This window comes from Anas acuta, chromosome 5 (genome assembly GCF_963932015.1).
Source record: "Anas acuta chromosome 5, bAnaAcu1.1, whole genome shotgun sequence".
Lineage (NCBI taxonomy): Eukaryota > Metazoa > Chordata > Aves > Anseriformes > Anatidae > Anas > Anas acuta.
The window spans coordinates 7435373-7459764 of record NC_088983.1 but is presented as its reverse complement, the minus strand read 5'-3'; the positions used below and the strand labels follow the sequence as shown (position 1 = coordinate 7459764).

At 44.6% G+C, this 24392-nt stretch overlaps 1 protein-coding gene and 1 long non-coding RNA gene across 5 annotated transcripts in view; one reads left to right on the top strand and one right to left on the bottom strand.

The window, feature by feature from the left end:
- Nucleotides 1-9968, top strand: part of WDR89 (WD repeat domain 89) — a 19889-nt gene extending 9921 nt beyond the window's left edge. For both annotated transcript variants that reach the window (XM_068682514.1, XM_068682513.1), the window contains exon 2: nt 8313-9968. In XM_068682514.1, coding sequence (XP_068538615.1) covers nt 8313-9513 — 1201 coding nt within the window. In that variant the 3' untranslated portion in view covers nt 9514-9968. The remainder of the gene's footprint in view (nt 1-8312) is intronic.
- The window catches only part of LOC137856795 (uncharacterized), a 27795-nt gene continuing 12872 nt past the window's right edge, over nt 9470-24392 (bottom strand). Inside the window, exons 2-4 of one of the 3 annotated variants that reach the window (XR_011096802.1) lie at nt 18309-18496; nt 13530-13695; nt 9470-9603 (exon numbers count right to left, since the gene is read on the bottom strand). This is a non-coding gene — a long non-coding RNA (uncharacterized lncRNA). Of the gene's footprint in view, nt 9604-10109; nt 11078-13529; nt 13696-18308; nt 18497-24392 lie in introns of those variants that run through there. The other 2 variants (XR_011096800.1, XR_011096801.1) reach the window with 2 other exon arrangements.

Below are 24392 nucleotides of genomic sequence, written 5' to 3'. Positions count from 1 at the left end.
CATTTCCCCTGCTTAGTCTCTGCGGTTTGCTTGCACAATGCATCTAGAACCAGGCACAACGGTGCTGGCAGCGTGGTAGCAGACTGTCTTGCATGTGACAATGTAGTGGCCACATCTGCACCTGCAGGGGAATATTTCTGATCAGCTCACCGGCAGCATCCTTAGTGAAGGTGTGAGCTGTAGTAGATGATTTGAGCTTGTTTTTTTTAAGAAAAGTATCCTGAAAGGATAATAGCCTCGTGTTTTGACGCATGTGTGTACTTAAGCTAAATTGCTGTTGTGAAAGAACTTCTAAAATATCCTGGTAAATAAAGCGTTTTATCTTATTATAGGTGTTTTGGCACCAACGTGTGGTAGCAAGAGCTATTTTTCCTGCTGTAGCGAAGTTTCTTTATATCCTTTTATTCTGGTTGCTGCTAAATTTAGGCTGAAATTTCCCAGGCTTCCTGTGGTGTAGAAACAAATTCCTTGGAAGAATTTCAGCAGAATTTACTAATCCCTGGGAAGGCTCTTCTCATTTCCAGTTTCTCACACAAGGCAAGTGGCAGTACCTAATTCAAGGGAAATAAATGCTCTTATTTCCGAGCCGCTGAATTCTTCATGCAGCAGCACAAGTAATTTTTTCTCTCCGCCTTTCCCTGTAGGGTGGATCTTTGGGGTTGCCCGCTCGTGTGGTGGTTTTGTTTGGTTTAAAATGGCACTGAAGGCTGTCGCTCCTGGAGTCCTGTGCTGTGATCCCAGACTTGAAAGGGCATCGAAGAACTTCTCAACTGGGGAATTGGAGAGTGCATCGCAGCATTCTTGTGACTTCTGCTTTTTGTCTGGTAGCACAGACATTCAGAACAAGGCTTTTATTTGAAAGTCTGCTGCTGGCTGCACTTACTAAGGCTTCTGTACCTGGCTATTATGAAGTAGGCAAATACCATCTTCATTTCACTGATTAAGAAAGTAAAGAGTGAATGTTGTGGCTTGCTGGGAACTCCTCAGTAAGCTGCTCTTCTAGGATTGGGACTGGAAAGTGTTTGAAGGCCAAAGTCTTGTCCAAATCCAGCCTTCCACTCAGGTACATAGCATTGTTCCTGCCTTCCTTCCCTGTGAGATGGCTGTCTTGGCGCGTAGCTCCGGTGCCAAATTACACACCTTGCTGTGTCTTCTACCAAAAGCAAACTGTGTTAGTGAGAAGGCAGGTGAGAAATAGATCAGAGGAAGCTGTGGGCCTTCTCTTAGCTGATAACAGTTGTGTTGTGGAAGTGTGAGCGGAGACAAATGTGATGCTGCACCCAGCAGCACATGGCACCCTGCACAAATGCTTTGCAGCAGCGCTGCTGGCTCCGTGCAGAGGGATGAGTTCCCTCTCCCCTGTCCTGTGCTAGTGGCCACGAGAAGTCAGGTCGCTTGGTGTCTGCAGTGGGACGTGCTCACAGGAGAGAGGAAATGACTTCTCTACGGTCACTGTGCTTTGAGAGAAGCACAGATGCAGAAAGCTGAGACTGGGATTCTCTTCGAGGTTTGCAGCAGCTGGATGATGAGCCGTGGTGACATTACAGACAGGCACCGGGACAGAAGGTGCTGTGCTGTGAGGCTGGGAGCTGCCAGGCGTGCCTGGGGGCTGCGAGTGCTGCTGTTAGCACAGCGCTGGGACCATGCAGGCTGCGGGAGCTGCTGGGTGCACATCGCCTGCCCTGCGGTCTGCCCGCGGTGCTAGCTGGCACCCCACGTCCCTCCCTGGGTCAGAGGTTGTTAGAGAAAGGGTCAGCGGCACAGAACCAGCTGCGATTCCCTGCTGGGCAATTTCTCTTACTTTAGAGGATGATGTGGATGCTTCACCACTGGTGCTGTCTGCGTGCTGGGCTAGAGGGCACTTCGGGTGCTGATTGTGCCTGGGGGAGAAGGAAGGAGCTGTGGGCATGAGCCTACCTTGGGTGTTCGCTCTGGTCCAAAGACGAGGGCCCAGCACTAGGACAGTTTTCCTGGCAGCTCTTGCCTGTCTTATGGCATCCACCTGAGGCTGTGAGTGTGCGATTCACATTTAGATCTGCCTTTGCAGGGAGTTCGTAAATGCAATATTCTCCAAAAATAAAGCAAGGAGAATAAATATCATTTACAAGATAAATGCCCTGGTAACGGTATCCCTGTTTGTCATTTAACCTTTCCTTGGGCATGTTTGGGTCTGCTGTCCCAAAATAGGATTGCTTCCGCTGCAGCACCTCTCAGCTTGGTCTAGGAGTAGCCAAGAGAGTAAAAGAGAGAGTCTCCTATCCTCCCGTTACTCCTTCTCCTTTTGCTGGACCACCTCAACGTGTGGATGCAGTTACAGCCTCTGCCTGGGGAGGTCACTTCTGAGAAACCTCCCTCAGTGATCAGATTCAGCTGCTCGAGTGGTGGCAGAGCTCTCACTTCGCTGCCCCTCCGTTAGCAGGTCTGTGTCACCAGCATGGGAGCAGAACAGAGAAGATAAAAAATGCAAGACCCTCAAATTCGTTTGAAATAAGGGTTGACACTTGTTCTGGAGTAAGTAGCTAAGTTGTCTGGGCATCAGATTTTAATAATTCTAATGTAAATTTGAAGCCAAAATGAATAATTCGAGCATTTTTACAATTTGTATAGTATTTTCTGGCTTAAATTATTTATTTACACATTTTTTGTGCATCCAGTGGATATTGGGTTATTCTACACTTAAATTTTCTTTTGGTTCGTGAACTTTTATCATTAAGCTCTCAGTCACTGAAGTTTAGATACTGATGCATTGTACTTTGAACCTGAGGGCATGCCTCAATTTTTAAAATCTTCACCTGCCTCCCCCATATTTTTGTAGTGTTGGATATGAAATCAGGATAGGTCTTACTATTGTGAATGCAAAATCTTCCACCAACAAACTTACTCAAAAGTTTTGTTTCAGTGGAGATATTCAAACTGTGGATTTTGATTTCTGCTTTTAAAATCAAGCTTAGTCAAATCCAAAAGCTGTTCTCTCTGTGAATGTCTGGTATAATTGAAAAAGAGGCCTTGTTCCTGTATGCCACAACTGTTTGTGCCCTCCAAAGATGAGTACCCAAATACTGCAGTTTCCTTTTCTTTTGTTGCTGATTCTTAAAGCCTAAAGCAGCGAGGTCCTGTGACCTTTCCCTTTGCTCTCTGCTCATTCTGATTCATGTTTTTGCTCTCAGCAGTACTGGTGTTTAAGGCTATGTCCTTGGTTCTCTGTCCCAGCTACAGATTCCATTCCTGAACAGGATTGTAGCCCTGAAGCCTGTGCTGGAGGGAAGGTAGGATGAAATTGAGTTCATGGGATGCAGAAAGTTCATTAACTTAGTTGTTTCATGTTCTTTTCATAGACTTAGGCAGTCATTTGTATCTTTTTGCTACTTTCTGTTCCCTTGATGTAATATTTTTCTCTATGCTACAAATGCAAAACTGATGATCTTTTTTTTTTCTTGCCGTGCTTTATTTGGAACCTATGTGTAGCTGATCTGAAAGGATGAAATAATTCTGGCAGTTTACGTCTTGTCTCTGCACTTTAGCATAGCCTCTTGTGCATCTTAGTCCCTTCCTGCGTGGTGGGCTGAGTGCTGTTCTCTTTGCCTTAGCAAAGGCTTTATGGGAACGCTGGAAAAACACCTTATCTTGCTGCTTTGGTAAAAATAACAAAATCAGCCCCGGGAGCTTGTATCCTGCAGAAATTATGCATGCCTGATGGGGTTTGTGCGCTTCCCCTCAGTGCTTAGATCGTTTGGCTGATCCATCTTCTGCTGTGAAGTGGTGCCAGCGAGGAGAGGTCTCCGAAGACGTTTTGCATTAGTGAAGTGCAGCGTGCTAATGCGTCTCCTCCACCGACGCTGTGCTTTGCATTTTAAAACAAACCCGCAAAGCACACGTAGCCTCGCCTGCGTGAATTGCTCCCGCTGTCCGGGGCTTCAGGTTTAATCCTCGTTTGTTCTTGAACTTTCAATAATCATAAAAATAAAGGGAGGGCCTCTTAGCATTGTTTATAGTAGGAAAGAGCGGTGCAAGATTTCATCTACTGTTCAAATCCCTTGCTATTTTTGGTATTTGACCTCTGCGGAGAAGATTGCCAAACCTACAGGTTGTTTTCATTTTTATTACGCGCGTCTCTTCTCTCACAAGTTACTCTCGTGTATTGGCTCAATCTTTGAGGCAAAGTTCCATTCCTTCCACGTTTCCCATGGTGGTTTTCAGAGGTAATTTTATGTTCCTATATGCCGTTGAGCTAATGTTCCCTTTCAGAATTGAGACCTATGCAATTTCACAGCATCTCATGTGCAAAACCAAAAGGAGAAGGAAAATTGCTATGAATTGCTGATTTATTTTTTCAAAAGCTTTCTGGGTTATAAAGAACTCAGGAGCCTGTTGGCTTGAGTTTAAACTGCGATGTTTGGAGTGGTACACAGAGAGCCCAGCACTACGTGCTCAGACAGAATGAGAGGTTTAGTTAAAGGGTGGCTTTGCCTCGTTCGGGCTGCAGGTGAGGGATGCAGCAGCAGTTCGGGATGAGGAGCGGCACCACTGTGGGTGGCGGTGGGTGTTGGTTTTGGGAGCAGGTGACTGGTGATAGCCAGATGCTGCAGCCAGTGCATGTACTTGTGTAAATGCACGTGGTATTTATTGCTTTTCCTGGCACGTTGACAGCGCTGCGTTTTGTCTGCGGTAAGACTGTACTCGGTAGGTCCAGATCGTGGGCCTCTGTGAGTTGGAATAAAGGAGGAATCTGAACTTAATCAACTGCCTCATGCCCACAGCACCGGCCCAAACCTCTTCTTTTCCAAAGGCCTCTCTGCCTTTTCTGCTGAGACAGGAGCGGTGCGGACTCTGAGCCCTGCAGCTTCCCAAATTGATCCCTGTGATGGCAGTTGTGCCGTGTCCAAACCGTGCCGCACTGTGAAGAGGCTGCTGGGTGACTGACCCAAACCAGGTGCCTGGGTTGTCGAAGTTGGAGTGCACGAGGCTAAACCACCGTGCTTGTGCTTCCCTTCTGCGGCGCGGAGCAGTGTGTGCTCTGCAAGTGGCAGCACTCCAACGCGTCGTTATCTCCTATTGTGTTTGGAAGACCATTGTTTCCTATTTGTCTCATAAATTTAATGGAGATCCTATTCCTGCCATTTAAACTTTCCCATCAAAATACAACAGCGACTTCCCCTCCTGCAGAGGAAGGGCTGGCAGCTACACCCTGAAGTTTGAGCATGAGTTGTTTATATAACCTTCAATCACAATTTCATAATAGTCTGAAGACTTTCTTGCTCAGGCAGACATTTTACTGAGTTTTTAGCAAAAACCTGGCTGCCATCAATGCGCTATTACGGCTTCTTAGTTGTTGCAGTGGAAATAGGATTGAGAACTGTACCCTCCAGCCTCCTGATGATATATAAATTGCACATCTATCTGGAAAACATGAAGTGTTTGCTGGTACTTTAACCTAGCTGTACCTGCGTCATTTGGGAGTGAAAGCTGAGGAGCTATCTTGGGCTAATTTTATTTCCCAGCGAGTATTATTAAATCTGGATGAAACATGGTTCTGCAGTCTGGCCTTTCACAACTTCCGAGAACCTGCAGAATTCCCTCACCCTCCTCTGACGTCAAAGCCCTGACACGAGAGTTGCAGAAGCTGCTCCCTGAGTAATCTTCCTCTATCACAGCCGGTAATACTGAACCACTGCAGCTTTCTTCCCAAATGGACAGCGTTTGTCAGGAATGTGTCTGAGCTTACTTGGCCTTCTGAGTATAAAAAAAACAGGTCTCAATATTTTGAGCTTGAAGCTTGGGTCGGTCTGGAAAAATACCTTTTTCTAACAAAATTTACAGACTGCACCCCAAATTTTCTGTAAGTGTGGCAGTGCAGGATAGCTGGCTTATAAAAAAAACAAAAAACAAAACTCCTTTCTCCATGTTCAAGCACGTGCTTGAAACTGCATTTTATTGGAAGCTGCTGTTGTGATTCTTCAGACTGATTTGATTCTTCAGATTAAGTAAAAGCTGTCATTATTAATAATATTGTTAATCATAAAATATTCTAGATGTTTAAAATTTCAATTAATTTACATGGAATTTTAATAATTTTGTAACTTTCTTGCAATTCTGTCTCTTGACATCGTGTTATGATTTTTCGAGTTACCTTATTTAGCCTGACAAAAACACTGTTACAGTGCTACGTGGCGATTTTTCAGAAATGAAGTTCAACAAATCCAGATAAAATTGGGCCTTAGCCTTGCATCCCGCTGAGCACGTGGCGTTTGACAGCAGCTGCCTGCTTTTGGTTCTGCTAAAAGCTTGTTCCATTTGAGGACAGACCCGGAAAAGTGGGTAAGAAGTAGGCTCCGTGGGTAGGTTGTACACGAGCTAATGCCAGAAAACATGTTGAAATTCTTCTTGGAGGGGAAAGGAGTTTCCACAGGATGTCTGCATTTTATGGCAAAAATTACTTGTAGATGTGCTCTGAAAGGCGGCTTTGATGTAGGAGATTAACCTGGGACCTCGCTGTCGGGATATTACCCAGTTGAATAGCCTCAGCACATTATTTGTGACTTGGGAATTAAGCTTTTATGAGTGTGCCTACTTAAGCTGTTTTATAAGAATTTGCTCATTTGTCACACGGTGTGGTGAATATCTGTGGGCGCCTAACAGGAGCGGGGAAAGCAGAACCTTGAAACTATGAACAACAGGGTTAAATAAAAACAAAACAAACGCAGAAAGCAGTTTTGTCATGGCAACTTTTCCTTTGTTGCTGGTCTCTCTTGGAGCATTAAAATGATTTGCCAAAACCAAGGAATCCGTGACAACTTGCTCATTCTATCCCTAAAAATCCAGCCTGAAGAATTAGGAGGAAAAATTGATAGGACAGCTGGAAAAGTTTGAGGATCTCTTCCCGCATTCTGGCCTGCCTGAGTTCTCTTTGGTTTCTAACTGGATGTTCTCAAAAAGAATCCATCTGTACATGTGCTGGGCACTGGCCTGGTTCTTAAGGCAATAAGGAGATTTTTTGGATACTGCTTTATCCATATTTACGTTAGCTGAAATACCTGTACAACTGAGAACATCAGAGTTGACCCCCCGAACTTACTGATTCCTTTTTTTTTAACGCAAAAGAGTAGTCTAATTGACCCTGTAATTTGGACAGGAATCATCCATGTGGATGGTTATGCTTCCTTTCCATACCCCAGCCACGTCTTTTTGTTGAAAAATGGTCAAAGTTTGTGAACTGTGATGGGGTTCAGAACACGGGGTTTGAAAACACCTTCTGTTTGTAGTGGTAAATCCTGCATGTCAATTGAAACGTTTGAGGACTTTTTCTGACTCTGAATTGATGGAAGCCTTCCCCGCAATTACAGAATTGAGTTTTCCTTTGTGCTGCAGGAAGGAGAACTTTTATTTTCCCAAGGACTCCTAATTCTTTGTGAGGGCTGAGAGAATATGTTTGAATGTTGCTTTTGCTTTGGAAAATTTTATACTTCTGTATATCACCAAAATACTGTCTGTTTTGAGAATTCAGTAATTTCAGATGAAGAACTGCCTCTGAAGGGAAGATTTTTCATATCCAGTTGCACTAAAAAAAAAAGAGGGTATGTGTTTTCTTTAGGAGTCTCAAGATGAGTGTGGGCTCTTAGGAGGTTTGATGCAAATGCCAAAGGCACTCAGCTCCTGCGAATTGTGGTGTTACCCTGCTGCCCGTGTAGGTGGCCCATGGTACGCTTACTGGCGTTGGTGTGCGTCATTGGGCACCTGAGCACTTGTACAATTTACCTCATCTGGCCATTTCAGGCTGTAGTTCTTAATTTTGTCTTGTTCTCTGCTTATGCGTTGTGCGGCTCTCAGTGGAGAAGTTAACCCAGGAAGTCTCTGCAGTTGTCCTGTTGGAGCTGTCTGTGGGCTGTGCCTGCTACCAGACAGAATTGTTCTTCAGGTGCTGATGATACCTTTGCCTTTCCACTTGTGGAACATCGCTTTGCCACTTACTTCAGAAAAACAATAAAGCAAATGTAGCTAAATGACTCCTACAGCATTCACAAACAGACTGTGTAATCTTTGAAGGGGATTGTATGATGTAGTGCTTACAGTCAGGAGAGACTGAGCTCCTTTACTTGGGAAACCCTGGCTGGTTTTCTGTTTCTGTAAATGAAGTTGTACGCAGAATGTCAGGATAATCAGATTTGATTTCATTCATTATCTCTTTGCAAGAAACTTTTTCATATATATATAGATAGATAGATAGATAGATAGAAACATGTGAGTATATATATATATATATAAAAAGCTCATATATCAGAATTTTGTAATTAAAACTTGGGTTTTATTTATTGCAGATTTCTGACAACGCCAGGAACAGTGTTTGAGATGTCTGCACTCGAGAAGATCGAGGAGCAGCTCGCCCGGCTGCGCATAGCGAAGCGTTCGGTGCTGAGGGAGGAGCCCGCCTACTTACTGGACATCGATGTTTCCCGCTCTGCCCCATCCGAGAGCAGTCGCTGCGTGGCAGTTTCGTGTTCCAACCAGTCCATTAGGCTGTATAACAGGGAAACATTAAACTTCCTGCGGGAGTACAGTAGCCGTCCTGGGATGCTTAATGGAGTCAGGTTTGCGCACACGTGTGACAGCCTGGTGTTCTCTGCGTGCAGCGATGGCACAATAAAATGTTGGGATATTCGTTTAGCAGCTCAGAAGGCCGTGCAGATATTTAGTGGCTATCCTTCCAACGTCTTTATCAGTTTTGATATCAATTGCAATGATCTCATAATTTGTGCTGGAACAGAAAAGGTTGAAAAGGATACGTTTCTGGTGTTTTGGGATGCAAGAGGCAACACGGACTGTGCCGGCACGACTAGGGAACCCTTGGGAGTCTATTCTGAAAGTCACAATGATGATGTCACCAAAATCTGTTTTCATCCTGTCAAACCCAGTTGGGTAGTTTCCGGGTCAACCGATGGCTTGGTTAATGTGTTTGACATCGACAAGGACAATGAAGACGATGCTTTGATATCAACCTGCAATTCGGATTCATCAATAAGTTTTATTGGCTGGTCCGGGAAGGGTTACGAGCAGATCTACTGCATGACACACGACGAGGGATTTTGTTGGTGGGACCTTGCTCAGTTAGATACTGAAGAGCCCATAACTCTGCTGCGCATTCAGGATGCCAGAGACACAGTCTGTATTGAGAACGACAGCTTGAATTACCTGGTGGGTGGTGCGTACCACGAAAAGGCAGACAGACTCTTTCTTATTGGAGGAACATCAACAGGAAAAATTCACCTACTGAGCTGCGGTGCTGATGGGCTGAGCCTGGTGGGCACCCTCGGTGGAGGACACTCGGCCACCGTTCGCTCTTTCTGCTGGAACCTGGCAGATGAGTCACTGCTGACGGGCGGGGAGGATGCTCAGCTGCTGCTCTGGAGGCCCGGAGCTGTGGAAAAGTCCCTCGCAAAGAAAGAGACTCTGAAGATCGCTTCCTCTGTGCAGAAGAGAGTCAGGGTTCACAACAGTTCCCTCAAGAGCAGGAAAAAGTGAAATTCTGAAAATAGGAGCCTGCTCCGTGGAGTTCTTCCGTTTGTTTAGTCTCCTGGGCAATACGTGGCCGTTGCTTTATTCGGAGGTGCTCTGTGGAAAGAACCACGATGCTGAATTCTGCTTGGGAATGTACATCCATCATCAGATGAATGCCTTTTTTTTTTTTTTTAAAGTTCCTAATATTAATCTGAAAAGAGTAAATGTTTGCTCTTTAGTTCTTGAACAATAGATCTTAAATCATTTTATATAAAAAGATTTTTTTATGGTTGTTTAATGTCTCAGCCAACATATTTAATGTGTAATATAGGCCTGTGGCTTGCATAATTTGTTACTTTCCCGGTGAAATTCCCTGGCATGTTTTAAAAGCTTTTGTATCTCAAGCTGTGTTTTTCTTCCTTTACAGAGAACTTAATGAAATTGCTCAACATATTAAAAGATTTTATGTCACTTCTGAATGCTGGAGGGAATTACTTCTTGATGAAACAGAAAATAAGTACTGTTCTTGCATTGTCGTGTTACTGGTTTGTAGCAGGCTCATAAAGCAGCACTTGACAGAGCCATGTTTTTCATAGCAAAGGTACAAATGTATTAAGCTAAACAGGAATGTGCTATTCCATACAGCTAATTCTTTCAAGTGTATGAGAAGTGTTAAACTGGCATTATTTAGGGCATGTTTCCTGCATGAAAACACCTGAGGATCTCCCCAGCAGCTTTGTTCTGTCTTGGTAAGTGCATCTGGTAGACAAGTGCACCTGGAAGACAGGAGATGTTCAGAGAGTTGAAGATGGGCATAATTACACCAGTTGTGCTTAAAATCCCCTGTCCTGCATTTGAAACCAGCTAGTGTCATGTGCTGGGTGGGAATAGTAAAACCCAAACCGAACACTGCCTTCTGAGAATTGTTCCTGAGCAACAGACTGACATGGGGGAGCTTTAACAAAACCTTTTAGGAGTCAGTGCCTGTCCTTTAAGAAATAGCTCTCTTTGCAGAGTTTATGCATTTCTCTCAATGATATCTCTGACTGCTTTGTTTCAGTGTTCCATCAAAGAGCCATTAAGTGGTGTAAAAATTGCCTTGTTCTGAAAGGGCTGAGTTTTTCTGCTTATTCTGCTCCCCTGGCAGCCTGTGATCTGTGCATCTGGCTCTGCACACACAATTACCTTCAGCTTTCTGAGTGCTGCTGCAGTCAGATTTCGGGTGGTAATTACACTGAATTGAACATACGGGAGCCACAACTGGAAGCAGCAGAAGAGTATTTAAGGATTGTGATGTTACAGAACAGCTGGCAAAAGAAGGGAGAGGGTTGTTCACGTGAGCCTGGACAGGTGATTCTTCCACAAGTTATGAGCCTCAGGCTTGGAGGATTAGCTTGGAGTTCAAAAACAGTTTCTGAAGTACAGAAAATACCTCCAGTGTACGGTCACGGCTGTGCCGAAGATGCCTTAATGATCTCTGGAAATGAATCCCCGTCACACAGAAGTACCAAGTTTCCACTTGGTGTGTTTTGCAAGCTGCTAATGCCCTCCAGCCACAGCTGTGCATCCATCGTTGTTCTGGGTCTGCCTGGTGGTAATTAAGATGTGATTCACTTTGCTTTTCTTCCTGCTGGTTATTTAAATGTGTGGCTTCAATTCAGAAGTCACATCTCTCTGAATTTTTTTTTTTTAATTTGTGTTAAATTTAAGTTACACCAACATCCTTATACAAGAAAGATCACCAGAGTTTGTTGCTTCCCAAATTAGTTCATGCTATTTTAAGATAACTTGGGCAGTGTTAATGGCTATGATGTACCTGCACCATGTGCCCTTTCTGGTGTCTCGGGTCACAGGTTATTGCCTGTTCCTGTGGACCTATTGGTTTTGTAACAGAGTGGGCCAAAAGATTCAGACCCCTCTGAATTTACCTCAATGGCCAGATGTGGACGTGAGTCGGTACCAGCAGCTGGCAGTGGGGAGCTAAAGGAATGTTCTGAGACCTGTTTCATTGCAGGTGCAATGTACAGCTTGGTTTTTGTGTTTACCGACCCTTTTCCTGGTATCTCAACACGTTCCATGGAGTAAGGTCTTTTTCTTGAATAAAGTTGTGTGTGTGTTGCAGAAATGCAGAGAGGGAGCTTTGGGTGCCTCTGCTTTCTTTGAAGTGTCTGAGATCATTTGTGTGCGCTGTCAGCGGTATCTCAGTGAGAGCAGCAGAGATGGGAGTTGTGGGACTGGCATGTTTGAAGTTTTCAGCCTCTATCTGTTAATTAATTTCTATATTAATTTGATCCATAACAAATCCATACCCATCGCAGTAGTTAATTTCTATATTAAATTGATCCAACAAATCCATACCATTGCAGTTAAGCCATGCCTTCCCTGATAAGTTCACCCTTTTACGAACGTGACTTCTGCAAACGGTGGGATGGGAAAAACGTGTGTGTTTATCTCAAAATCCTGCAAAAGCACAGCAGCTGGCAGGAGCCTTGGGCATGTGGTGCCCCTGAAAACATTTGATTCCTCTTAGTTTTCTTTTGTGTTGACTTAATTTCAGGTTAGTATCCACTAACAACTAATGAGTGCTCTGTGCTTGTGTGAACTGAAACTTTCTTAGAGCACAAAGCAGAATATGGAATCATAAATAACAGCCTTTAAGTGAGGCAGGTTAACATGTCTGAGTGCACTTCAACTCTTAGGTCAGTTTTGATGTCTGTGAGTTGGCTTCAGTATTGTTCAGAAACAGATTTGACCTTTGTAATTGAAACTGCAAGTAGCAGGCATTCAGAAATTGGCATTGTATTAATTGCTTAACCCCGGGGGAAGCTTTCATTCCGGAAGCAGTATCAGATTTTTTCCAGTAAATGAAAATTAAAAATCCAGATAAATTATCTGAGTGAAGAAAAGTGTCTGTCTTTATTCAGAGGTGATAGCAAACCCATGGTACAATATTTCTGAGCAGCAGGAGAATGTTATTTAGTGAACACGTGAAAGAAAACAGATTTACTCACATCCAGTATGTTCCTAATTCTCCTCTCTGTTTATTCTACTGTCCTCTGCAGGTAAAACCCAACACTGGCATGCCAGCCCTTGTCTTCTGTATGTAAACTTCCCAGAACCAGAGAATCACAGAATGGTTGGCAGAGACCTCACAGCCCATCTACTCCCAGCCCATGTGTGCCGGGGTTTGGTAGGGATGTGGTTATTTGTAGTTATTTAGCAGAGCTTTTATGCTCGTGAAAGAATTGACACTTCTGGTGCCCCTCAGAAAGCTCGTCTGTGTTTGTCATTAATTTGGAACGACTTCACCTCATTCCATGAAAATCATCTCCTGTTTGGCTCCTTGGTGTGTTCTGGGGGGAAGCAGTGAGGTGTGGTTTGGTGACTGCCTCTCTGGAGTGGGAGAGAGGCACAGCAAAGGCAGGCTGGTCCATGCCAGCCCCTGCTCCACCACGGGACCCTCTGCCTTTGAAGTAAGCGTAACAGCTCGGTGGAAGCAGGATAGGGCCTTCACTGAATTATGCACAACATAAACACCCTTCAAGCATAAAAGCCAGTTCCTGTTTGTCCCTGGGATGAGCAATTTGCCAGTGAAGCGTGCAAGAGAGGCAGAAGCTGCTCCCAGGGCTGGGTGCACTCTCAGCCTCTGCTGCCGCTGTCGTATTTCACAGGGCAAGGAAAAGGAGAAGGAAAGAGCGAGCGGGGACGTGACAGAGGTGGCAGTTTGGTCTGTGAGTTTGCGACTGTCTGTTACAGAGAATCCCAGGCTGGTTTGGGTTGGCAGGGACCTCACAGCCCATCAAATCCCAGCCCCTGCCATGGGCAGGGACCCCTCCTGCCAGCCCAGGCTGCCCCCAGCCCCATCCAGCCTGGCCTTGGGCACTGCCAGGGATGGGGCAGCCACAGCTCCTCAGGGCAGCCTGCACCAGGCATCGTTGTACTGTGCTCCATTTCTTGGTTCCTTATCAGAATTACTTGCACATAACTCAATCTTGTGAAGATCTTTGGTAACTTCTAGTTTTCCCTACCAGTTTACTAACCTGCAAGTGAATGGTGGGGTGACAGGAGCGGAGCAGGGTTAACTTCAGTTGCTGCTGTCATCATGGTCTGTCCTTCTCCAATTTCAGCAAACGCATTTCGTCAAGTCATACATCTTCACGCCTTTAGATCCTTTGCAATCTGTATTTTGAAAGTATTTCTACCGTTCTGGAAAGTGAGTGACAGAAAATATTACTCTTCACTTTGATCCTATATACTCTTGCTGCAATTTCGACACCAGTATTTTTATGGGAACACATTCTATTTTCAATTCAGTATCAATTTCAGTCTCACCCTCTCATGTTCTGAATAAAGATTTGATGCTGCTGAAAATCCCATAAAGGTGGTGCTTGAGCAGCTGTTGCCACAGGAAATCAGAACTGGCAATGGGAAATGCGAGGAGGGATTCAAGAGAGTTCCCTGCACTAATTTAAAACGATCGCTTGGGAAGGTTAAATATTTAATAAAAGTTTAAAAGAAAAATACGCAATTTCAGCAGATCACCAAAGGACCCTTGCATCCCAAACCTGCTGTTATTGATGGCAGAAAGTACATTCACAATGAAGCTGAAGCACAAATGCAGACTTCACTTTCCTGGATGTTTTTAATCCAGGGACTCTCAGTACCCAGTGGAACACAAATCATGCCACCATCCACTACTTTGGACCCGGATTAAAACCAAAGGGCGCACGCACACAGGTAAGAAAGCTGGAAGTGACGGTAACTCAGCTTTACTGGGACTTCTCCAGTGATGGGGAGCTATGCCTAGAAATTAGCATGGTTGGTCTGAGTTTTTGTTTGATACCATTCTTGCGGATATGTAAGGAGTGAAAGCATAAATCAGTAAACTGTTTGTTACACTACCTTAAATTGTAATTATTCCTGCCACAAATTATTCTTTGCAGGATGTTGCAAAGTTTGCATTCACAATTTCATGTCTCTTGCTTTAGGGAAAAATTATTTCATCCTGTACTGTTTTTTTCCCTGCTTATCCTATCAGAGTAAGGGGCGACAAAGTCTGGACTCTGTGCCCAAACTCTGGTTCTGTTGCGGTGTCAGTGGCTGCTCAGCTGCATGTGCCTCTGAAATAATCCCCGGGTTTCCATCTGGCAGCAACGTAAGATATTTCTTTGGTATCTCAGCATCTCAGAGCCTGCAGCACGCAGCGGAGTGCTGGGGAGGACAGCAGTCCGTGTGTGAGCTGGGAACCATGACTTGAAACAAATTGAGTCTGACTTGCTTTGATGGTGGAAACTCTTATTTGTACATAGAGATCTCAAATACTGGTTCTAAATTATTTTACTTGGGCATCTAGAGAATGCAGGTGCAGCATTTTTGGGATCCGTTTGAAGAAAGAAGCCTCAGGACTTCACTGTGCCAGTGACCTTGGTTAACTGTGTCAGTTTAGGACTGGTATGTGAGGGATCGGGAGAAGTAGGCGGGGTGTCCCTTGCCATGAAGTACGGTATTTTATTTGTTGTTATTATTTTTTCACAACTTTGTGTAGCTGTAGATTTGCAGCAGGAACACAGAGTAGCATTGGCTATGCTACACTTCCTCAAAAAACACATACCGACTATACCTGAACACGCAAATTTAAAAATTATGCTACCAAATGAGCGCTTGGCTGCCAAGCAGTTGTAGGTTTCCACATCAGGCCATTTTGACAAAACTAAATGGGGAACAATTACATTTGTCATTCTGCCAGCACTGCAGAGACAATACCCGGAGGGACAACAATGTCTTGGATCAGCCGGGATGGTGTTTGTGCTTGACACCCTGAATCAAAGCCTAGCTGAGGCCAGTTCTAGGCAACCTGTCCTTTATTAGAAAGAAAGGAGCGCTTCATAAAACAATTCTGTTTCGCCAAGTGACAGCATACAGCGATGCATGGGATAGAGGAATACCTCTAGATACCAAACCAAGGTAGTCATAAAGATCTCAGATAGCCTTCTACTTGTGTATGTCATTAGAGCAACAAGAAGATTAAATGATTGCTGGAGATAATTCTTAGTTAGGCTGAATTTGTTAAGTCCTAACTATTGCAAGTAATAGAAGGTATGGAGGCAATAAAGGATTGTAACAGGAGCACAGAGGCATCCCATCCCACCCCATCCCATGGAAGGAATGGTAGCAGTTTGGTAAAGCATCTTGGCTAAAACATACCCAAATCCTTCTTTATTTTTATAGGAGTTGTTTAACATTGCTGATCTGGTTAATTGCCAGGATGCCTAGACAGAGAGCGAACGAGCTCTCGGCTGTTATGAACCAGAGTGGTGGCACGTACAACAAGTGACTGCTTCTCATCCTTTTAGGCATTCACCTGCTGACCAGGACATCGTGTTTCTCAGTTTTCACCTCATTTTTGCTCCACCTGTTCTAAGCCTGAACATTTATCGTGTTTCATTTACGAATTTGCTCTCATTTCTTTTCTAACCTGTGCTTGCCTTCAGATGAGACATAAGTAGTTGTGGATTCTTACAGGCACATGTAGTGTATTAGGCTCATTTGCTGATCGCTGGATTTATTAACATAGTAAAGTTGGCATGTGGAGTCACCTAGTTATGCATTAATATGGCAGTTTGTCCTGAAAATACCCCTCAAATACTACAATTCTCTCCCCTGCCCTCTCCCCCCCCAAAAAAAAAAGGCCCAAGACTTGATTCTAGTTCACAACTTCTGTAGGTCTGGGCGTTTTTAAGAAGTTTGGTTCATGAAACAATTCAGAAAAGCTCTGTAGTATTCTGTAAGGGAAAAATCAGTGTTTCTCAGATGGCTCTATAAATACATTTGGTAGCTTCAGAAATAAGTGAAGGTATTTCGAGAGCTCCAGGCGTGTTTTTGCACATAATGCTCTGGTGAGCTAACAGAGGAAATGAACTTCCTCTTGTTTGCAAAATAGAAACCCCCTCAAGTTCTTAACATTTTTTCCACGCTGCTTGGAGAGTTAAGCTACGACGCAGGTTTTTCTTGTCGATCGCAAGCTTCCACACCTAGCACATTTCTGAGCCCTCCTACAAATCCTCAAAGAAAGGTCACACCGTTAGCTAGTGAGGATGCAAACCAGCATGCTCAGTTAGGCCAGAATCAAAGGAACAGGAGAATGAAGTGTATTCATATAGCTGACCTATAGAAGAAAAGAGGAAGAACAGGTAGTGGTGTGTTTGTGCCATTTTTCCATTCTTTTTCCATTATTTTTTTTTTTTAAGTTGGTTTAATGTACTCTTCAATCCAGGGTCATTTAGTATAGAAGAGAGAGATCTCTGGTACCTCTGAGAAACTCCTGTCCTTGTTCTCTTCTTGATCTCTCACTATTTCTGCCATTAAACCATTTCAGTCCTTTAGGCAAAGGTGAACTCAGCAGTTACCAGGACGATTTCCAACTGTACGGCTCCCAGCACAAGAGCTGGGACAGCACCAAAGAAACAGGAAACACTTTTTAAAAAACAACATGTTTTTACTTGCCAACCTGCAGGAACATTACTGAGTGCTCTACAAGCACTGTTTGGTTTGCTGATGTTTTGGGCCACGTGGTCTCCACGCAGGATGCGGAGCGTGGCGTCTGTGTGCCTGTTATCAGGGGGATTGTGCAGAGGAATCTCGTGTTCACCCACACCTGCTGAAATGATGCTCCAAGAAGTACTTCGTGTGATGGGCCAGGTGGAGGAGCTTGCAACTTGCTTATGCAGGTGATCAGTCAGCTATCAGAACTGATTTAATGTGGTGGATATTAAAGCAGCTACGTAAGCGGAATATTCTAAATATACACGTGGAATAATAAACCATTGGTAATCTTCTGGAAGGAAATGGTGTTCTGACATTCAGCGCTTACTTTTCCCAGATTTGAGACAGGATTTGAATTTTTTTTCCATTGACTCCAGTACAACTAAAAATAAACCACCTCATTTTTAAAGGCACACCTTTAGGCTTTACGTGGTTACTTGGTTATCCTCAAGGAGCGACTTTAGGACTGCTAACCCTTACAGCCCAAGCACAACTTAGGTGTCTAAAAATGGATATTTCAGTTTTTGTTTCCCAGCCAGGGGAAACAAGGCAAAAAGCTCCCCACTTGCACATGAGAGATCTGTGCCAGAACTGGCTCGGAGCTGAGAGCTCCTGCTGCTCTCCTCCAGCTCCTCTGCACGAGGCTGCTGCGGCTTTGGCCTCTTCTTCAGGAGCTTATCGTATTACTCAGAATTTATTCTGTTCATTTAATGCCTTGAAGCCCCTGCTGAGGTCTAGACCCCCCAAGGACAGAGACGGTCCGTGCCACAAGGAGCATGCAGACGATGTACCAGAGGGAATAAAACACATAAAGAGAAACAGATGGGTGAAGCAGGTAGGTAGGATGTGGCCTGAAAAAAAAAGTTTTATATTTCAGTAGATCCGTTTAGCAAACGTGGTGGTAGGAGTCCTGATGTCTCTGTTCTACTAACATTATTTTCCCTGCTAGGAGAAGGCAAGCATGGACAAGCAAGTGCTTGTGCCAGTCTGACAGGCAGCTGCTCTTGGGCAACGAGGGATGTGGGGCTGACAGTGTGCTCAGCTCAATTTCTCTCCTCTAAGCAAGGATCTTTGCCAAGCTCTGCCCTCAGACCTCTCACACTTTGCACCTGTACGCACGTGTCATGCTGCTGAAGAACAAACCGTCCCTGTGAAATGTTGCAGAGCTCAGCCTGCTTCGTTCCCACCGCCCCAGCCCCACTACTCTGTGACCACATCAGGAGCACACCAAACATCGTGTGTTGTGCTTCAGCTGCTGTGCACAGGTTGGGACTTACAGTTTGGGAGCCCTGAGGTGGGATCTGACCTCAGCGTGGCTGGGCAGGCGCTGCAGGCTGTGCTCAGAGCGTGGCTCCGTGGCTGGTGGGCTGCATCGAGTGCACGAGGCTGGGACCAGTTCAGAGGTAGGAAGCCTGGGCTGTGATGGCAAGTAGCTCTGAGATAAAGCTGTGTGAAGGCTCTTCACCTGGGTGAGATGAAAGCAACCTTGTTAGGGTTTTTGTGTTCATTATCGAAGAGCTGGAGGGGAGAGCATTAACAGCAAGCCTGAGGAATGGTGACAAAGGAGGTGGCCAAAGTAGGAGCCAAGGGAACAGGCAGAGGCTGCTGCCTTCTGAGCTCTGCTGAGTGCCTTCGTCTGCCCGCTGCGTTCCCCAGCGTGTCCCATAAGCTGCAGTGCCTCTCGATCCATACCCACAGCACAAGGTGTGTGACGGAGGGAAGGCTGTGCTCGGTTCCCTCTGCAGATTGCGTAAGAAGCAGAGATGGTACAACAAGGGTTTCATTTCACTGAAGTTTGACAAGCCCAAGGAGCTTTCCTACCAGGTCTGTTTGGTTACCGACAGCTGAGGGTTGTTGCATTTCATGCACTAAAGCCACCGACAGTGCCTTTAAAAGCTTTCTCAGAAACCAGGGCAGGTCTTCAAAGGCTGTGATCATTCCTAGCCTCCATTATGAGAAAGTTAAATATGTTTTTAGTACACATTTGGGCTTTCCCCAAGCCATGGAAAACACCTGGAAAGCATATGGAACACACCCTGACACCTGCTGAAAAATCTTAACTTAGATAAAATCTCCCTTTTATTCTTAAACAATGCAGGGCAGAAAAACCTCCTCCACACAACACAGACCTCAGCTTCAGAGATGCTCTCAGGTGGAGCGAGGGCAGCTGTTGCCCTGTTGGAAAACTGTACAAATCCCCTGGGGTGACGCTGCTGTGTAATGTATGTGATGGAAAGCTGCCAGGGCAACCCAAGGGCTTTGTGCACCACCATCAGGGCTGCTTTTGCAGGGGTCCACCTGCTGAGGTGACACACTGGTGGAAGGTGCCAGCAAAGAAGTGGTGGTGATGCTACTGCATCATTTGCACCACAAACCTGCTTGGAAGGCTGCTTAGTGAAATGCATTTCTTTAGTCGTGTGATGTTAGAAGCACTGAATCTTCCCAGGAATAAAAGAGTTGGCCAAGCTGCAGCTGTTGCAGCAAGGCGCAAGAGCTTTGGTTGTAAAACAAAACAAACAAACAATCAAGAAAACAGCACAAGCTGTAAAAATTATGATCTTTAGATGGCACTTCTGGTGTTCTGCAAGTGACGCCAGGATACTAGTGGCTGGATTTTACGCTCACAGAGTGGCTAGGTAAAAGAGAATTACTGAATGTGTTTTTTTATCTGGGACCGTTACAGTTACAACTGTACCCTGTAACTCCTCAGCTGGCTAGAAATGTGCACATAGCAACATGGCCTCGATTAGTAACGTGGAAATACACACAGCAAGCTGAACTCTACAAATAATTGTCATTTCTCTAACTTACGGTGCTTTGCCTCAAGTGCAGCATATAATTATAATCCCAAATTAGATGTGAGTGGTGATCTGCTGCAGGGTAGGAGGGCTCTGGACAGCAGGATCGATGGGCTGAGGCCAGCTGTATGGGATTCAACAAGGCCAAGTGTCAGGTCCTGCACGAGGGGCACGGGGAGGAGTGGCTGGAAAGCTGCCTGGTGGACAGGGAGCTGGGGGTGTTGGTCAATAGCCCGATGAATATGGGCCAGCAGTGTGCCCAGGTGGCTACAAAGGCCAACAGCATCCCAACTTGAGGGATAGTGCAGCCAGCAGGGCTAGGGAGGTGATCGTCCCCCTGTGCTCTGCTCTGGTGAGGCCGCACCTCAAGTGCTGTGTTCAGTTTTGGGCCCCTCGCTACAAGAAGGACATGGAGGTGCTCAAGCAAGTCTAGAGAAGGGCAATGAAGCTGGTGAGGGGTCTGGAGAACAAGTCTTATAAGGAGCAGCTGAGGGAACTGGGGTTGTTCAGCCTGGAGAAGAGGCTCAGGAAAGACCTTACTGCACTCTACAAACAGCTACCTCAGAGGAGGTTGTAGTGTGGCAGGGGTTGGTCTCCAAAGCAACAGGACAAGAGGAAATGGCTTCAAGTTGCAGTGGGGGAGGTTTAGGTAGGGCATTTGGAAAAATTTCTTCACTGACCAGGTTGTGAGGCACTGGAACGGGCTGCCCAGGGAAGCAGTTGTGTCACCATCCCTGGCGGTATTTAGAAGACGTGTAGATGTGGTGCTTTGGGATATGGTTTAGTGCCCCATGGTAGGCTTGGCTGCACTAAGTTAACAGTTGGATTTGATGACCTTAGATCATCGCCTAAATGATTCTATAATACACAGCCTCTATACAACTGAAACCTACACACATACTAAAAAAAAAAATTAGGGCATTAAATGCATAATACTTGGACATGGCAATTTTTAAAATTTCTTTCGGAACAAAGGTTTCTCTGAATACATTAGAATTAGGGTAAAATTAATTAACAGCCAAGAATGTTAAGTATCTAATTCTGCAACACATCTGTGAGAACTGCTGAATTCAGATTTGGTAGGACGACTGCGCTGAGTGGGAGCTCAACTCATCAATATTTTCCTTGCAGAGGTCATAATGCAGAGAGAAAACATGCCCTGCGGCATGTGGCGGTTTATCTGTGTATATTATAGAATTCAACCTTTGAAGACTTTTTTTCCATGTAATTACAGTTACAGGAAGCTTACAGTCTCTCTGAAAGGCATGTGAGTGTGGGCCCTCTAGGTGGGGTGCCTGCACTGTTCTGAGGAGTACCTGCTGCTCTGGGACCTCAGGTGCAAATAGGATTCCCTAGAAAGGAGCCCTGGCTCCGTGGCCTCTCCTCCACCGCCATACCCTGCAGTCCTTCATCTCTCCTGCGTGCCAGATTAAACCACAGGAATGAAGTCAGAAGGATGTACAGAAGCTGCTTACAACAGCCTGTGAGCACTGCAGCCTCTGCTCTTCAGCTACCAACTCCACGCAGGATAGAACTCGGTCATTTATTACAATAACTGAAGTGCGAGAGGATGAACGCCTGAGAACTGAAAATGGACACCAGTCAAATTGGCAATAAGATAAATTATAATGGGGGTGGGGGGCACAATTAAGCATTCCAACAACTTCCCTAGAACCAAGGAACACCATGCCACTGGAAACTTTGACTGGAGGTTTTGTTTGTTTGTTTGTTTTGTTTTGTTTTTGAGAAATGGTTTAATGCAAGTGCCAATTTGAGTTGTATCTTTTACCAGACTAAGTGATCAAAACAAATTTCTGGCCTTCTCCCTCTACAGTTTGGGCTGCACCCTGTCCCAGTTAAAATACGAACTAGAATAAATGCAACTGTTAGATGTCTTGCGACATGAGTGCTCCGTTTGGCAATGCACGCAGACTCAGCACAATGCATTGAGTCTGACTTCAGCCTGCATGACTATTCCACTGGCACCTGCTTTCAGAGGGAACTTGTGTGATATGAAGGGATGTTAAAAAAAGACTTTCCCGAAGTGTCAAAGGACTTCTTGTAGAGTCAAGAACAGAGATGGCTTAATGCTGGTTTTGGTCTGAGCAAGCCAGCTGGATCTGGGAAAAATCTCCGTCTTTCTCTTAGGTGTTCTTGGAGTTTCTGAACAAGCAGAAGCAATGAACTTGTCCTCTCCAGATGACCAGAAAAGTCTATTAATGTATCTGTCCCCATTCTAGAAGCAGAAAGCTAAGATGTTTCCGACTGGAGGTTTATTTCAAAACAAAGAACTGCTGGCCTTATTTCCTCAGGCAGCCTCAACTTCCAGGTGGGGTCTGCTGTGGCTGTGAAATGAGCTGGATTGTCAGCTGTAGCCTAACTGACCCAAACCCAGTCTCCACAATTATCTGGTGATAGAGGTCTTGTAGCAGTCAACTTTGGCTATGATGAAGTGTGGCTGGTTTTGGAGGAGAAAGTTGCTCTGAAATCAACCTCAAGTGATTAAATCGTGACCAATGGATAACAGCTTTCGGAATAGTCCTTGGTCACCTCACTGACCTTGATTAGTATTTATGAACTAATATTCTTAAAGGGCTTTTCAGGATTTATTTTGCTCCATCTTTTGCTTGCCAAAAGAAAATAAATAAATTGTCCACCAAAATGTATGTTTGTAAGCCTTTAAGTTGTAGATGAATGTTGTGAAGGCTGTTGTGCCTTGTTTGTACGGTACAAGGATCCAGATTTTCTTTAAGTGTTGGATTGATAATTCTAGGTAATCCTAGTGATAATGCAAACTACAGCTACTCACTACTGCATCATGTTTAAGCACTGATAAATACTCAATTTTTTCCCTCAAACTTATTTTACTGAAAAAAATCAGAATTATCTTTGAACTCGTTACCCAGGAGTACCAACTTTCATTGAATTCTACTCCCTGCTCTTTCCCCCATTAAGAAATTCTCACTCTCTTTAATTCAGTTTAATAATTCTGTTGAAGGCAGGTGCAGTTCCGTGAGTAAAGAGTTGAGTTTGTGTCTTTGTCTTAATTCTTGAGTACTTTTCATAATAAAAGTGCAGATGAGCTCCTCTGAACAAAGGAGGGAGCCAAAGGAGCAAGGAGCGTTTGGAACCACCTCCCTGCTTTGGTTGCCTTGATAGTTAGCATGGCACGAAAGCATTAGAAGCTCTGAATGCACATGGGAAGGATTTGGTGAGTACCAAAGGAGTAACTTGTGTAAACAGAGTGGAGCAAGTATGGAAGCAGCTGCTAAGGATATGCCAAGCAAAGAAAAGCAAAGTCCATATCCTTTAGTAAAGAAACCCCATGTGTATGTGTGTGACCCTAAGCCAGAAAGCTCTTGGTTTCACCTCCCAAAGCAGAACCAGATGCTCCATCCTGCTGGAGGAGGGAAAGAAGATGCTCTCAGTGGGTCAGATAAGGAACTGAAGGAAGGGCAACATCTTCAGTTTGGCTTTCAGAAAATGTTTATCTGTGCTCCTGGTGTATTTTCCCTTTGTTTAACTTTGGATATATCATTTTCTTACCCATTTTCAGGAAAAGCCTGCAAAGCTGAAGCAACCTTGTGCACCCTGGGACATGGGAATGAGAGAAACTAGTAAAGGAAGGTATAAAGGGAAGTTTTTTCCTCCTCAGAAGCCTGATGAATGGTGCATTAATACACATAAGGTTTTTAAATTGCAATTTGTAACAGGGATGAGAGCAGCAGGAACAAAGATATATTTAAATACACACTTATGTATTTCATAACTATATTTAAAAGTGTTAAAGAACAACAAAGTTATGGGAGAAAATGGTGCTAAGAAAGACAGGAAATAAGCAATTCACAGGAACAAAAGAACTATAGGATGAGAGAAATTTGCTAGATTGTGTGCCATGTGTTGCAGACACAGAGTGGTTTGTTTGTACAGTCTAATAGGTGTATGTTTGAGTACAGCATTATTCCTATTTCCCCCTAGGTTACAAGATCCAAGGAAATGGTTCTGGTTGAGCTAAAAAGAACAGTGAAACGGGCGATGTTTCCAGAGGGGAGGTATTATGCACTTACTGGGAAGGTTTGAGAATTCCTCTTGCAATGATTGGCCCAGGTCCCTCGCTCTTGTTTGTATCTTGAATTAGCAAGTCACATAATGAATTATGCCAAGTGACAGAAGGGAAAATTTCTGTGTGTGGAGCAGAGTCGTGCTCCCACAGGGAATTGGCTTCCTTGGCATTATCAGTGTTTTCAGGCACTGGTGACCCTCTGAGTGAGAAATGGAAAGAAAAATGATGAGCCAGATTTTCAGACAGGCACGCACAATTAAACACATTTGAATGTGCCTTATTTATGCTCATAAGGAGTTGTTTGTACTCCTGACAAGTTTCAGCTTACTGTAACCTTCTTTGATAGCCATGCAGGTTGCTGCCCTCCTAAAGGGCTTGATTAGCTTGACCTTGCTTTCATCCCTTCTAGCAGCAACATAGCCCTGGCTGGCTAGAATAGATTTCAGCCCGCTGCAAAGGCATGCACAGTAGTTACAAATTAATTGGGGAGGAGAAACGAG